The sequence below is a fragment of the Saccostrea cucullata genome, unplaced genomic scaffold (genome assembly GCF_032062105.1).
Source record: "Saccostrea cucullata isolate Sc308-1 unplaced genomic scaffold, CSIRO_AGI_Scuc_v1 ctg14566, whole genome shotgun sequence".
Classification (NCBI taxonomy): Eukaryota; Metazoa; Mollusca; class Bivalvia; order Ostreida; family Ostreidae; genus Saccostrea; species Saccostrea cuccullata.
In genome coordinates, this window is record NW_026920025.1 from 1 (window position 1) to 12,811 (window position 12,811).

General features: G+C 31.9%; 2 protein-coding genes across 2 annotated transcripts; one reads left to right on the forward strand and one right to left on the reverse strand.

The window, feature by feature from the left end:
- Positions 1-1,960: 1,960 nt before the first annotated feature.
- On the reverse strand, positions 1,961-10,107 carry LOC134241833 (thrombospondin-1-like). Its single transcript, XM_062723863.1, has 6 exons — positions 10,031-10,107; positions 6,182-6,250; positions 4,754-4,939; positions 2,597-2,767; positions 2,314-2,478; positions 1,961-2,043 (listed from the first exon to the last, which is right to left on the reverse strand). The coding sequence occupies exons 1-6, from the start codon at positions 10,038-10,040 to the stop codon at positions 1,961-1,963; spliced, it is 684 nt and encodes a 227-aa protein (XP_062579847.1). The 5' UTR covers positions 10,041-10,107.
- A 37-nt stretch (positions 10,108-10,144) lies between these two features.
- On the forward strand, positions 10,145-12,569 carry LOC134241842 (uncharacterized). Its single transcript, XM_062723870.1, has 3 exons — positions 10,145-10,274; positions 11,864-11,983; positions 12,410-12,569. Exons 1-3 carry the CDS (start codon positions 10,154-10,156, stop codon positions 12,526-12,528), a joined length of 360 nt encoding a protein of 119 aa, XP_062579854.1. The 5' UTR covers positions 10,145-10,153; the 3' UTR covers positions 12,529-12,569.
- Positions 12,570-12,811: the final 242 nt, after the last annotated feature.

Sequence of the window (12,811 nt, forward strand, 5' to 3'; positions counted from 1 at the left end):
TTTTAATTAGATGTATCGTGAAATTTTATTTATTAGCAGATTTCATTTTAATTTAGCATTTAATTCGTAATGTCTGTTTAAACTCGAAATAATAAAGAATCAGAGTTTGACAGGTCTTTTTTGTATTTGGATAAAAATCGACAAACTTCATGACTTCAACATTTCTTCTATCAACTAATACTACACCATTTTTTTTACATATCAAGGTCATGTCTCCCATTTGATTATAGAAATGTAAAAACATGATCTATACCCTAACATTTCTTGAACAAGGCAAGATTTTGACAAATAAGTTGAAAATACAAGAAAATCAAAAGTCTACATTAAAGTCAATATTTAGCAGATCCAATAGTCAGCCAGAATTCCTCATTGATGGCCATGCATCGGTAAAGAAAAAAAACAAAACCAAAATCTGTACTGTGATCACTTCTTTGTAAATTGTACACTGCCTTGCGGACTTTTTGTCCAATTTGACGCTCAGCATCCATAATTATAAATGATTTAGGATGATCAGGTTTGCGTTAGACTGCCACATACGATTGCTTTACAAGATTATTTGCATTATCGTGATTTTTAATGTGACCTTACAATTTTAGTTTTGTGTTTATATACACGATATAGATATCTGTTTAAGGAAGCCATGTGAGAATACAATTTGACAGATATTATTTATACAGAAATATCCCCCCCCCCCTATTTTTTTCACTGGAAAATAGGACCAAAAGACTTGAAGAATGCACAATCTATTCAACTTCAGTTTTTCCTGTCAAATGCCACGAAGGATTAAGCATCCCCTGCCGACCATCACAACGGCCGTGTGCTCTTTTTATGATTGGGAAATAACGGAAACAATGGTCCAACAATAAATATGAAAAATGTAAGTCAGCATTTAATTTAATGATAGATTATTTTTGCTGACAAAAGTCATTGTATCGAATATAGAACTAACGAAATGATGACGAAACGAGACTGTTGGTATTCTTGTTTCATTATCTTGTTTGCCAATAAACTACCTTGGTTTAGAAATTGTTTTTACGTAGAAAATGTTCTTGCGTTTCGAATTAAATGAGAGATATAAACCATTGAAATATATGCAGGTAATAGGGGTATATTGCTACATATGTAAAGGAATTTGACTATTTAAAAATTATACATGACGTTTATCATGAACCTTTCTCGTTAATTTACCATTATCGTTTTGCTAGTTCAATATCTAAGTATAAAATAGACGTGTCAGTCTCTGTGGTATCATTGTTCTCGAGCTCACTGGAATATATTATGTTGACATGTGAGTGGAAATGACTAATTATGTTAATTGACAGAGCATCGTCGATATAAATAAATGTTGAGTTGAAAACCGCAGCAAGTGTTTTCTTTTTCTCTTGTATAAGATTTTGAATAATGTCTGCTTCATATGAATACAAAGTAAGTCTGTTAATAAGGTGGCGTAATTTGTGCCCATAGGAATTCCAACATATTTTTTGAAAACGCCGTTGGTGGCCAAGAAGCCTAGTCTCCAAAACCACATAGATATTGTCAATCAGAAATTCAGGCATCTTTTTAATATCAACTCCAGAGTACTTGTGTATACAATCAGAATATCTTTTAACAAAGATTTTCACCCATCCAGTAATGTTTTGCAGAGATTGCAGAGTTGATTAAATTTGCTTATCATCATGGTAACGGACGGGTGATGAGTGCATGTGTTAGACAAACACAAGCACATCTTGTGAGAATTTCAATGGAGGAGAATATGATATACTATCAATTTTCAGCATAGCAGAGTAATGTTTCCTTTGTTATAAATCTGAGGAGAAGAGGGTACTGTTATGCACCTATCTAAGTAAACTGTTTCCTTTTTCGTAAAACGATTTGTATAATTTATTGTAGAAAAAAGTACAAGAAATATTCAGCACACATCCCCAATAGAATACAAGCATACAAAAAATGCTTTAAAATTCTATAAAGACCAAACAAGTCTTAATATTGTGAATAACAAAATAAACTCTTTTGTTGATGTAAACAACCTATACCCTGAATTGTCTGCAAAAGAAAAAAGAGACAATTAAAACTTCACATTAAACATGTATCGTAGATTCTTTTAACTGGGAGAGATACAAACTTCGAATTCAAGACTGAACTTATTCATGTTATTATGTAGACTGAAATTCTAGATTTTTGAATCAATTTCAGCAAACAATTTGACTTTTTAAAAAGATTTAAATATGAAGGTTTTACCCGTAATCTAATAAAAATTAGATCTTTGATCCGCTCATACTAGGTAGGTATCAAATTTTAATAAGATTGTTTTACCTGTAGTTTCCGATTGAACAGCTATTACGCAATCGATTTCGTCACTTCCGTCGTCACAATCAAGTTTAGCATCACATTCAAACTTTCTTGGGATGCAGAACTTAGCACTTTTACATATAAAAACATCAGTCATACATATGATCGGATCAAAATCTTTTGGAATACCTGTAAATTAATCCATGTTTGTTAGATAAGTTACATAACGTAACTTAATCAGCACACTATATTCATATGACGGGACACTTAATTTAATTATTCTAGACATTTTAATTATCTTTTCTACCTGGGCATGTTCTATTGTTGCAGATCTGCTGTTCAAAGTCACGCCCTCCACATTCCCTTCCTCCATTGGTCGGCTTAGGATTGTCACATTTCCGGTGGCGCTTCTGAACACCACCCCCGCACATAACCGGACAGTTGCTCCATCTTGTCCACATGCCCCAATACCCATCCGCTGAAATAATGTTATTATAGTGATGAAAAAAGGATTATTACACTATCTTTTTGTTTCTCCCTTAACTTCTTAGAAAATATTTTCATGTTAATCAATTTGATTAACCAAGAACTTGTAAGAACAAGTTTCTTAAAAACATATAAGCATTAAAAGAAAATATTTTTTAGTAAAAAAAAAGAACCCCCATCATTCCCTGAGGCAGAAGCATCTCAACAGAAATAGGATATTTAGAAAGGAGTATTTCCTTAGAAGGTAAACTTATTCATAGGGTCAACTTACAGCTTTTCGAGCGTAGATTGATTTTACAATTTTTATACCCTCGCAACGGAGATGAAGGGGAAATAGTAACGCGCTAGGGTGCGTTAGTATGTGTGCAAGTTTGTTTTGTACGAAACGGAAGTAACGTGATTTACTAGAATGCTGTCTTGATTTATAGATCTATAATAGATATTATGCTCTTTGCAAGACATGGAGCGCGCATGTCTGCAAAAGCATGTTTCCCCTAACAAAAAAAAATACTATAGTAAACTATAGTTAACTATAGTTTACTATAGTTAACTATAGTACCAAAGTTAAAACATTGGAATTTTGATTTAATATGGTGAAAACTTTGGAACTTTGATTTACTATGGTAAAAACTTTGGAACTTTGATTTACTATAGTAAAAACTTTGGAACTTTGATTTACAATGGTAAAAACTTTGGAACTTTGATTTACTATAGTAATAACTTTGGAACTTTGATTTACTATAGTAAAAACTTTGGAACTTTGAATAACTATGGTGAAAACTTTGGAACTTTGATTTACTATAGTAATAACTTTGGAACTTTGATTTACTATGGTGAAAACGTTGGAAATTTGATTTACTATGGTGAAAACTTTGGAACTTTGATTTACTATGGTAAAAACTTTGGAACTTTGATTTACTATAGTAAAAACTTTGGAACTTTGATTTACTATGGTAAAAACTTTGGAACTTTAATTTACTATGGTGAAAACTTTGGAACTTTGATTTTCTATGGTGAAAACTTTGGAACTTTGATTTACTATAGTGAAAACTTTGGAACTTTGATTAAGTACTATAAAACCCGTGGAATTATGGTTTTGATTCTCATATTGTACATTTTATGAAATGTCAAGAATAAGATTTATTACAGCTTCAATGAACGTTTTAAAAACCCGACTCGTCCCCTAAAAGAACAAAGTACAAAGAAATGAATTTTAATGAAAAAATTGTCTTTGCACCGATAAATAAGCAATATTTATTATTATTTATGGAGAAAAAATTACTATAAGATAAAAATTCCGTCATTTAGAATCAAAATATTTGCTTTTTTAACTTCAGTCAACATCTTTTTTATTTGTTTTTCTACCGTTCATTGTAAATAATGCATTTAAATTAATTACTTTGCATATTAAAATTGAGATGAACAACAAAAAGCAGCCCAAACAAACCTAAATCATCATCCTCAAAACAGATTAATAATTTAAAAAAAACTTATTAAAAACATACAAACACTTTAATACTTTGATTTACTATGGTGAAAACTTTGGAACTTTGATTTACTATGGAAAGGACTTTGGAACTTTGAATAACTATGGTGAAAACTTTGGAACTTTGATTTACTATGGTGAAAACTTTGGAACTTTGATTTACTATAGTAATAACTTTGGAACTTTGATTTACTATGGTGAAAACTTTGGAAATTTGATTTACTATAGTAAAAACTTTGGAACTTTGATTTACTATGGAAAAAACTTTGGAACTTTGATTTACTATAGTGAAAACTTTGGAACTTTGATTTACTATAGTTAACTATAGTAAACTATAGGTAACTATAGTTTACTATAGTATTTTTTGTTAGGGTCGCAGTGCTTTTGTTATCATCATATCTTTATGTTAAAAAATACCTGCAAAGACAACTTTTTGAAAAAATCCCTTAGTATTCCAATACTAGTATTACAAATTTACACACAATTACCTACCAGGACAATTGACCTCAGCTGAGCATTCCATGAGATCATAAAATAGATGCTCTGTGGTAATGCCGTTCATAATCCATTTTGCTGTCCTGGTAGAAATACCGGAGCCACAGGAGGCGGCACATCCGGACCAGGGGCCCCAGTCTCCCCAGTGTCCCTCCACAGGTCTCCTCCCGTCAGACTGAGAAACTAAACAGATAATAATCAACTTATAAGTACCTCCCTACTCCCCCCACAGTGCCCCACTACAGGTCTCCATCCGTCACACTGAAAAACTAAACAGAAAATAATCAACTTATAAGAACCTCCCAGTCTCCCCACTGCCCCTCTACAGGTCTCCATCCGTCACACTGAAAAACTAAACAGAAAATAATCAACTTATAAGAACCTCCCAGTCTCCCCACTGCCCCTCTACAGGTCTCCATCCGTCACACTGAAAAACTAAACAGAAAATAATCAACTTATAAGAACCTCCCACTCTCCCCAGTGTTCCTCCACAGGTCTCCTCCCGTCACACTGAAAAACTAAACAGAAAATAATCAAGTTGTAAGTACCCCCATTCCCCCACAGTGTCCCTCCAAACGACCTCGCCTGGGGGCCATAAACTTAGATGAGCTTACTTTTGATCTCATGCAGTCCAGTCTCACTTTTCCGCTATTAATACCTTTGATAAAATTGAGACTGAAATCAAAAGTGAGTTCACGTACGTTTTATGACCCAAGGCCTCATCCCGGCAAACTCAAAGGTAAATAGAGAATAACCAAATCAATTTTAGAAATTCCAATACAGGCAACGTTTTGATTAATTCTGAATTATCATTTAAATGATCGTTTGCTTGAAATGGAATGAAAAATACATTTTATTCTTATCATGCCTTCCCTGAGCAAAATACTCAATTAGTTCTCGAACGTACTGAGTATTATAGGAGCAATTAATTTCCATAAAATTTTATTAAAAAACCCAACCAATAGTAAAGATCTTGATGTACTTTTTTAATCAATAAAGAAAAAAAGATTAAAACTAAAAACCCAAAAATGGATATATAAGTCTTAGACGAGCTCTCTTTTAATCTCAGTCCATAGGTACACATTCAGTAATGTAAGAAAGTAAAATTGGGATTTTAAAAAAATGAGCTCATCAAGTTCGATGACCCCGAATCGTAATTTTTTAAATATATATATATTAATTTATACATGTCAGGAAGTACTATGAAAAGTTACTGAGTTGAATGATACCATTTTTATATACTCTAAGCCGAGAAAATATACACATTTGTGACTATGTAAATTTTATGAACTCTTACTAAATAACATTCATCACGTGCACCTTGGTAAACTACCATAATTGAAATTTATAAATCGTCGCCCACTAGAATAAAATGAAATAAACTATCTCTTCTTCATGATTTGTTTATATTTCATTTTAACTTACTTGAAGTAGAAATAATGTAAATGGCAATCATCCATCTCCGAAAGATTTGCCCATCCATTGCACATATTTCTATAACATACAGATTGAAGTGTAAATTCAATGTACTAATTAAAATGGTTCTGATAGTCTTCTACACTACAAAAAATGGGACTCCTTATATCTACTTCATCTCTAATTTCATTCTGTAGTATGCTCTTTCATTAGCTTTTGTTACAAATTTAAATGCCAAATCAATTTTTTTATCTGATCTTTAAATTTACAAGATCAGGTCAACCAATTGTATCAAATTTAAAATAAAAAAAAACAACAACATGTTTATCATAAAATGGGAATATGAACTTTCTCCCGAAATTAACAACGTAAAACTGATAAATTTATTTTGATTTTATTGTATTAAAAAGAAAAAAAAAACCACTGATTTTTCGAAAGGCGATACTTTCTGCAATGTAAGACAACATATGTCCCTTTATTTTAAAGTATTTTAGCTATCGATTAAATAGCGTTGAATTATATGATTCCTTAACATTTAAATACATGTGTGTACGGTACGTATTCAATTACTATTTTTATGTTTAGTTCAAGGCATGATATCAATTTCCGACTCAAAACATGCCTGTAAGAACAATTGTTGAAATCTTAATGCTATATTCTAGCCCGGAACTTCATTGTTTATGAAATAATACTAAGATTATTTGCTCCCATTGAAAAAAAGAGGGATAGAATTGAAAAAAAAAATTAAAGAAATACATGTAGTTCAAAAATAGTTGTTTCTTTTCAAAATATTCTAACATTTTAGGACAGATGATACGTTCCTAACTAACATATTTTTTTTTACAAGATTTTGTGATTGAAGAAATGCTCCTTTTACAAGTTATACTAAAATACTTGAGGTACCTTACCAAGCATTATTGCAAGATACCAGAGGATGGTGTTGCCTATATATATAATTCTATCGAAAATAACTTAAATTGCCCAAATCAGAAAAAGAGCGTTATAATAAAAAAGCAATTAGAAACAAGTTTAGAAAGCACAAGGTAATTACAATATTGAATATATTTTATATAATAGTACGAAGATAATTATACAGAACAGATATCTGAGGAACGTATCCGTCTGCCCGTAACCGACATGCACTGTTTGCTATAAATTTTAATAATATTTTTCGCTTTGTTATGTAAAGAACCCCAAGAACATCCTCTTTATCCGATAATGTTCGCTTGTTTTTTCGCTTGTTTTCCAAGGTTACAATGTGTTAAAATGGATACTATTAAAAGCACTATACATGTAATTTTTCGTTTGAAACAGTAACAGCTGATATCCTGGAAATCTGATCAAGGACTCGCAATAAAAAATATGCTGATTTAAAATTGTTCCCCTTAAGCTATCATAATATACATAACTTGAAGGTCTACCTGACTTTGCAACATCGCAAAAGTAAATCAATAATTTTTCACTCATATGGAGACGTCACCACTTGCCGGTGGAGAGCTACAAATTTTTGTCCTATGCTCGACACTCAGGGCAATTAAACAGTGATGGATTCACTGCAACACGGGGCATCAGTTCATATACGGTGTCATCCGAGGGTCTGATCTCCACGTCCCACAGTGGGATTTGACACCACGACGTAAGGATCGACTCCTTACTTCGCGACTTAAGAGCAGACGCTCTAACTACTTCGCCACATAATAGGGAAAAATACGGTCGCGTAATTAAAATATAACAGTCTGCAACAATTCTATGATAACACTTATCCCAATATATGTGAATATTTTGTGCAACTTCTAATGAAATATACATGTATATGAATATACCAAGCTGTATTCAAGCTCTAAACTTCATTAAACAATATAAATTTTGGAGCAGAGCAAACAGTAGCGGCTAGATCTGAGGCCTGTTCAGCAGAGCGAACGTTCGCGAGCGCTCGCCAAAATTCCTTATATCTCCAATAATAATTTTGTAGAGCACTCACGAACCTTCGCTCTGCTGAACAGGCCTCAGGTGACATGGAAGAATGAACACCCACTGCTGACGTGTGCTTGTTATGATCTAGCAAAAAGAAAAATCCGTGGATATATAGCGTGAACAAATGACCTAACAATTGATATGAAAAGCGTCACTCAGCATTTGATTAAATGTATTTGTTGACATGGTCATTATATTGGCCATATAGAACTTACAAAATGGATGACTTTAAACGAGATTTATGATATTCTCGTTTCATCAATGTTTGTCAATAGCTTTAGAAATATTTTCCCGAAATCGCCGTAATGGAATTCTGCAGAATGCCATGTTTGTTAAAGTCTGCTTAAGTGTTTCATCATTGCTCATACGTAGAACATGCTCTTGCGTATCGAATCACCTGTAAGATAGTGTGAGGGTGTGTGTGTGTGTGGGGGGGGGGGGGAGAGAGGGTGTGTGAGTGTGTGTGTTCAGTTGATAAAGATGAATTTGCTGATAAAGATGTATTGCTGTATAAGTGAGGAAAGTTGAAGGCTAAAAAATTAGTCATCTTTTTTATCAGAAAGCTTTGTTAGATTACCATTAAAGTCTTTCTCTTGTAAAATATCCAGATATGTAACATATATATCGGCCTCTATGGCATCTTTCATTTCAAGATACTAGTATATCGTATCGACATGGAATGGAAATAAGCATCGTTACATGTAATTGACAATACGTCGTAGATATATCTACATAATCAAGTCTAGCCAATGATTTTCCCTTTATTTTTTTTTACAGATTTTATGTTACTTGTGATCCTCTTTTTTAAACATGAAGTAAAAGAAGGCATAGCAAATGCTTCTGTCGACTACTGGATATATAGAAAGTGGTTTATGAATTTACTGTAGTTTAGGTTTTAAAACGAATTATAAAAGCAAGAGATTATGCTCCATTCTGTTGTTTTCCCTTAAAATCAAAAGACGAATTCAGTTGGTGTTTCTGAGTATGGAAAATATTAAACAGCATATATACTATTTTAACAATCAGTAAAATTATGAAATATATCCAAAGAGAATTAACATGATTAAGTAGGGTTATAAAGATGCTACAACATCTCTACCCTACTCTACTAAAGCATGTTAAATTTAAGAAATATCTGCTTAAATATATATGTTTAATAGCTTAAGAAAAAATATTAAACTCGAAGCAAATACTTTCGTAACACTTGTCTAATCCGGCAAGCGCTGATTCTAAAATCTTGGTCGGATGAGACAAAATTCGACCAATTGAAATATATGTAACTGAAATAAACTTGAAATTAACATCGCATTTAGACTTTATTTGGGATGACACAGCATCCGGATTAGAAACGTTTCACAGATTTTATTGCTTATTTAATTGTTGTATAATATATAAAAAAAGTGCACACCTGGAGACATGTGGGAAAACAATTTAAAATCTGGCCTTTTTATAAACTCAAATGTGCCAGTTCTACCCAAAGACGGCAAAAAGACAAAACATATATTGTATTTTTAGTTTAAGCCAAAACTTAATCGTTTTTAATAAAATACCTTTGGCTTTTTCCAGATTGCATTATTTTATAGATCTATGACGTCATAATATATACATATTTGCAAAGCTTCTGAAGAAAAGTAAAAACAGTTTATATGTAAGATACAATATATATATATATATATAAAATACACAAACTTTTACGTATATAATTAAAAAACATCAATCTTTTATCTTCTGTAGCATGTAGATATATATATGAAAATAATATATTTATCAAAAAGGGGACTTAAGTATCTCTAACGCCAATTTTGGTCTTTTCATGATGAATAATACACCAAACCTTCAGAATCAATATTTTTATTAAAAATTGCAAAGACTGTGAAATATTACCATGAATCATTCGTAACAGATGCAGTTTATCCTGTTATTCTATAACTAAATGTCTGAGGCAGAAGTTTAACATCAAGGTCGTCTAATAGCGCCAAATGTATAAATAGAAAATACGGCAACTCGATGATTACGACGAAGTACATTAAGCATATGAGTTCAGCTTTGGCATTCAAGAACGAGTCGGTTTTAATGTTCTTTTTGGTCATTCTTTTGGTCGGCAACCCCGGGCTTCTCGAAGTAAAAGGTAAGATATTCTGCTTCCATTTAAAACAGATCAGTTAGATTAAATATGACGTTTTATTTTTGACGCAAGATCAGGTCAAGTTAATTATTTCTTCATTTGACATTAAGAACTAATAAGAAATACGGTTTCCAGTCATGCAATGCCTACTTCTATTTCAAAAGATTAAACACTTTCTCTTTGCATAAAAAGATATTACCATATAAAGTCAATCAAATGATATAATCAAATTGTCATAATTTCACTAGTGTTGACATTGATATTGGCTAATTCATTTATTTTCTTTCTATTTGTCTCTAATTTGATTAACATTACAAAATCAAAACGTGTTAATCGTTTACTAAGAGAGAAAAGACACTTTTTAAGGATTTTTAGCTTAAATCCGTAATTTGGTTTGGAAGCTTTTAAAGCTAAAATGAATGCAGTTTGTTTGAAAAATCATCTATATTTGAGGTGTTTTTTTTTAAAGCTTCAGCTTATTTTTACAAATTTTTCCGAAATTTGAAAATTTCTTCAAGTTCTGAGTGTGTAAAAAAATTGACTAAATTCATTGTTCTAGAGTAATTTCAAGAAGCAGAAAAAAGATAATTCTAAATGCTGCCGTTCTCCTAAAAAATACAGACTTTGCTAGATTTCAAACTCAGCTAACCATTTCTATTGAGGGTTGTACAATTGTAACGAGGAAAGAAAAATATGATCTCTTAAATCCCTTACATCTAAATTCATGACATGTGAGCAAATATACTTTGAATATTTCATCTAGTCAAAAACCAGACAAGAACCCCCCTCAAGGTTTTATATAGCTCTTAATGTGGAGAGTGCAACGGAAGTTGAATGTTTGGATGGCCGAGCCTCTTCTGGAGCCTCTCTGCAACCATGAACAACATTGACCCATATACGAAAAGAAACAATACTTATATTATTATTGAATCTTTTTATTTTGTAAGAGTTAAACATTTTTCGTCAGCATTGATTTGATTTGAACATAATTTATTGTACTAAATATATACAATGGGATTGAGCACAAGTTCTAAAAACTTAAATCGCCCTCTCCCTACATGAGATATTATAACAGGGTGAATTAGAAGTGTTTGCCAGTTTGTACAAAATAGATTACAAGTAAATTAAATAAACTCTCAATGTAGACATACATATACTGCTACATAATTGTTTATACAAATATTTATAAAAATGAGTACAATCAGTTAAATCTACCAGAAGGCTGAATATAAGAATGTACAGTAGAAAATAGATTTTCATTTTCAGCAACACAGAGTGATGTATCCCCCCAGAGTAAAGTCTGAATGTCAACAATATGGACTTTATTAAATCTCAAGAACTTATCGAAAAACTCTTTCCTGGCCTCGTTGTAGTCAGTATCCATATCATTCTTGATATAACTAGAAAAAGCTCACCTTCCATGTGAAGAATAAAGTATTGATAGTATTTCAAAAAGGGAAACATTTAAAAAGACTAAATGTACTTGAATACAGGTGGCTATCATAAACTTGTGTATGTTGAAATTTTCTTGGTTTGAAAAAATCTTCAAAATTAAAAGGCAGAAAAAAATTAATTTTTTTCTATCACTAAAGGGGTGCGGGACTCTGACTGCTGGAACTTGAATGGTAGATGTCAATATACATATGAACCTTGTTTCCAGTACAAACCAGGATACTGTGCTGGGCCAACCAATAGACAATGCTGTGTGCGTGGTAAGCAATGCTACAATATTTTTTTAACACTATAAATGCATAAAAAGACCTTTTTTTTCTAAATTAAACCCAATAAACATCATTTCAACAAGACTTTCTTTTGAAATAAAAAAGATACCAATTTGGTGCAATGGGATAACTATTTTCATACCACAATACATTGAATTTATCATGACAAAACATGATGATAAATTACATTATCAATAACATTTCAAAACTGTGATGATGATAAAAAATAATTAAACATCACTTAATCTCAAATCGCACTGTAAAACGGTTTGAGGATTTTAAAAAGTGCTTCAAATTTTGAATTGAAGATTTTCTACGTTGTCATTCAAGGAAAAATTACGCTAAAAATAAAATAAAATGATGAATTTTTAACGTTGATAATGATTCCTTTAATACACTGCATGAAATTGTTTACAGGAGCGGATTTACAGTGTTGGAGGGCACGTGGCATCTGCCAAATGAATTGGAAACGCTGTAGTGGCAAATATCTGAGAGGTTTATGTGGCGGAGGTCTATCTCGCCAATGCTGTGTATAATTTCCTTTATCTTGAAAATTAAACCAGTATGATTGTATCAATTTTGATTTTTGTATGCAATTAAGGTAAAGGCAGTTAGGTAAAACATATTTATGTACAGGTAAACTGTCATTGAGCGCCTTAAGCTCAGATTTTTATCCACCACTTCGAGCATGACTCGATGATAGTAAAATATGAATAGAAAAAATTAATATACCCTCCATAATAGTACAGTGACAAACCTAGAAAAAGATTCTTATTTTTTTAGTTTAATGGATCAACATCCCCACGGCTGAAAGTTATA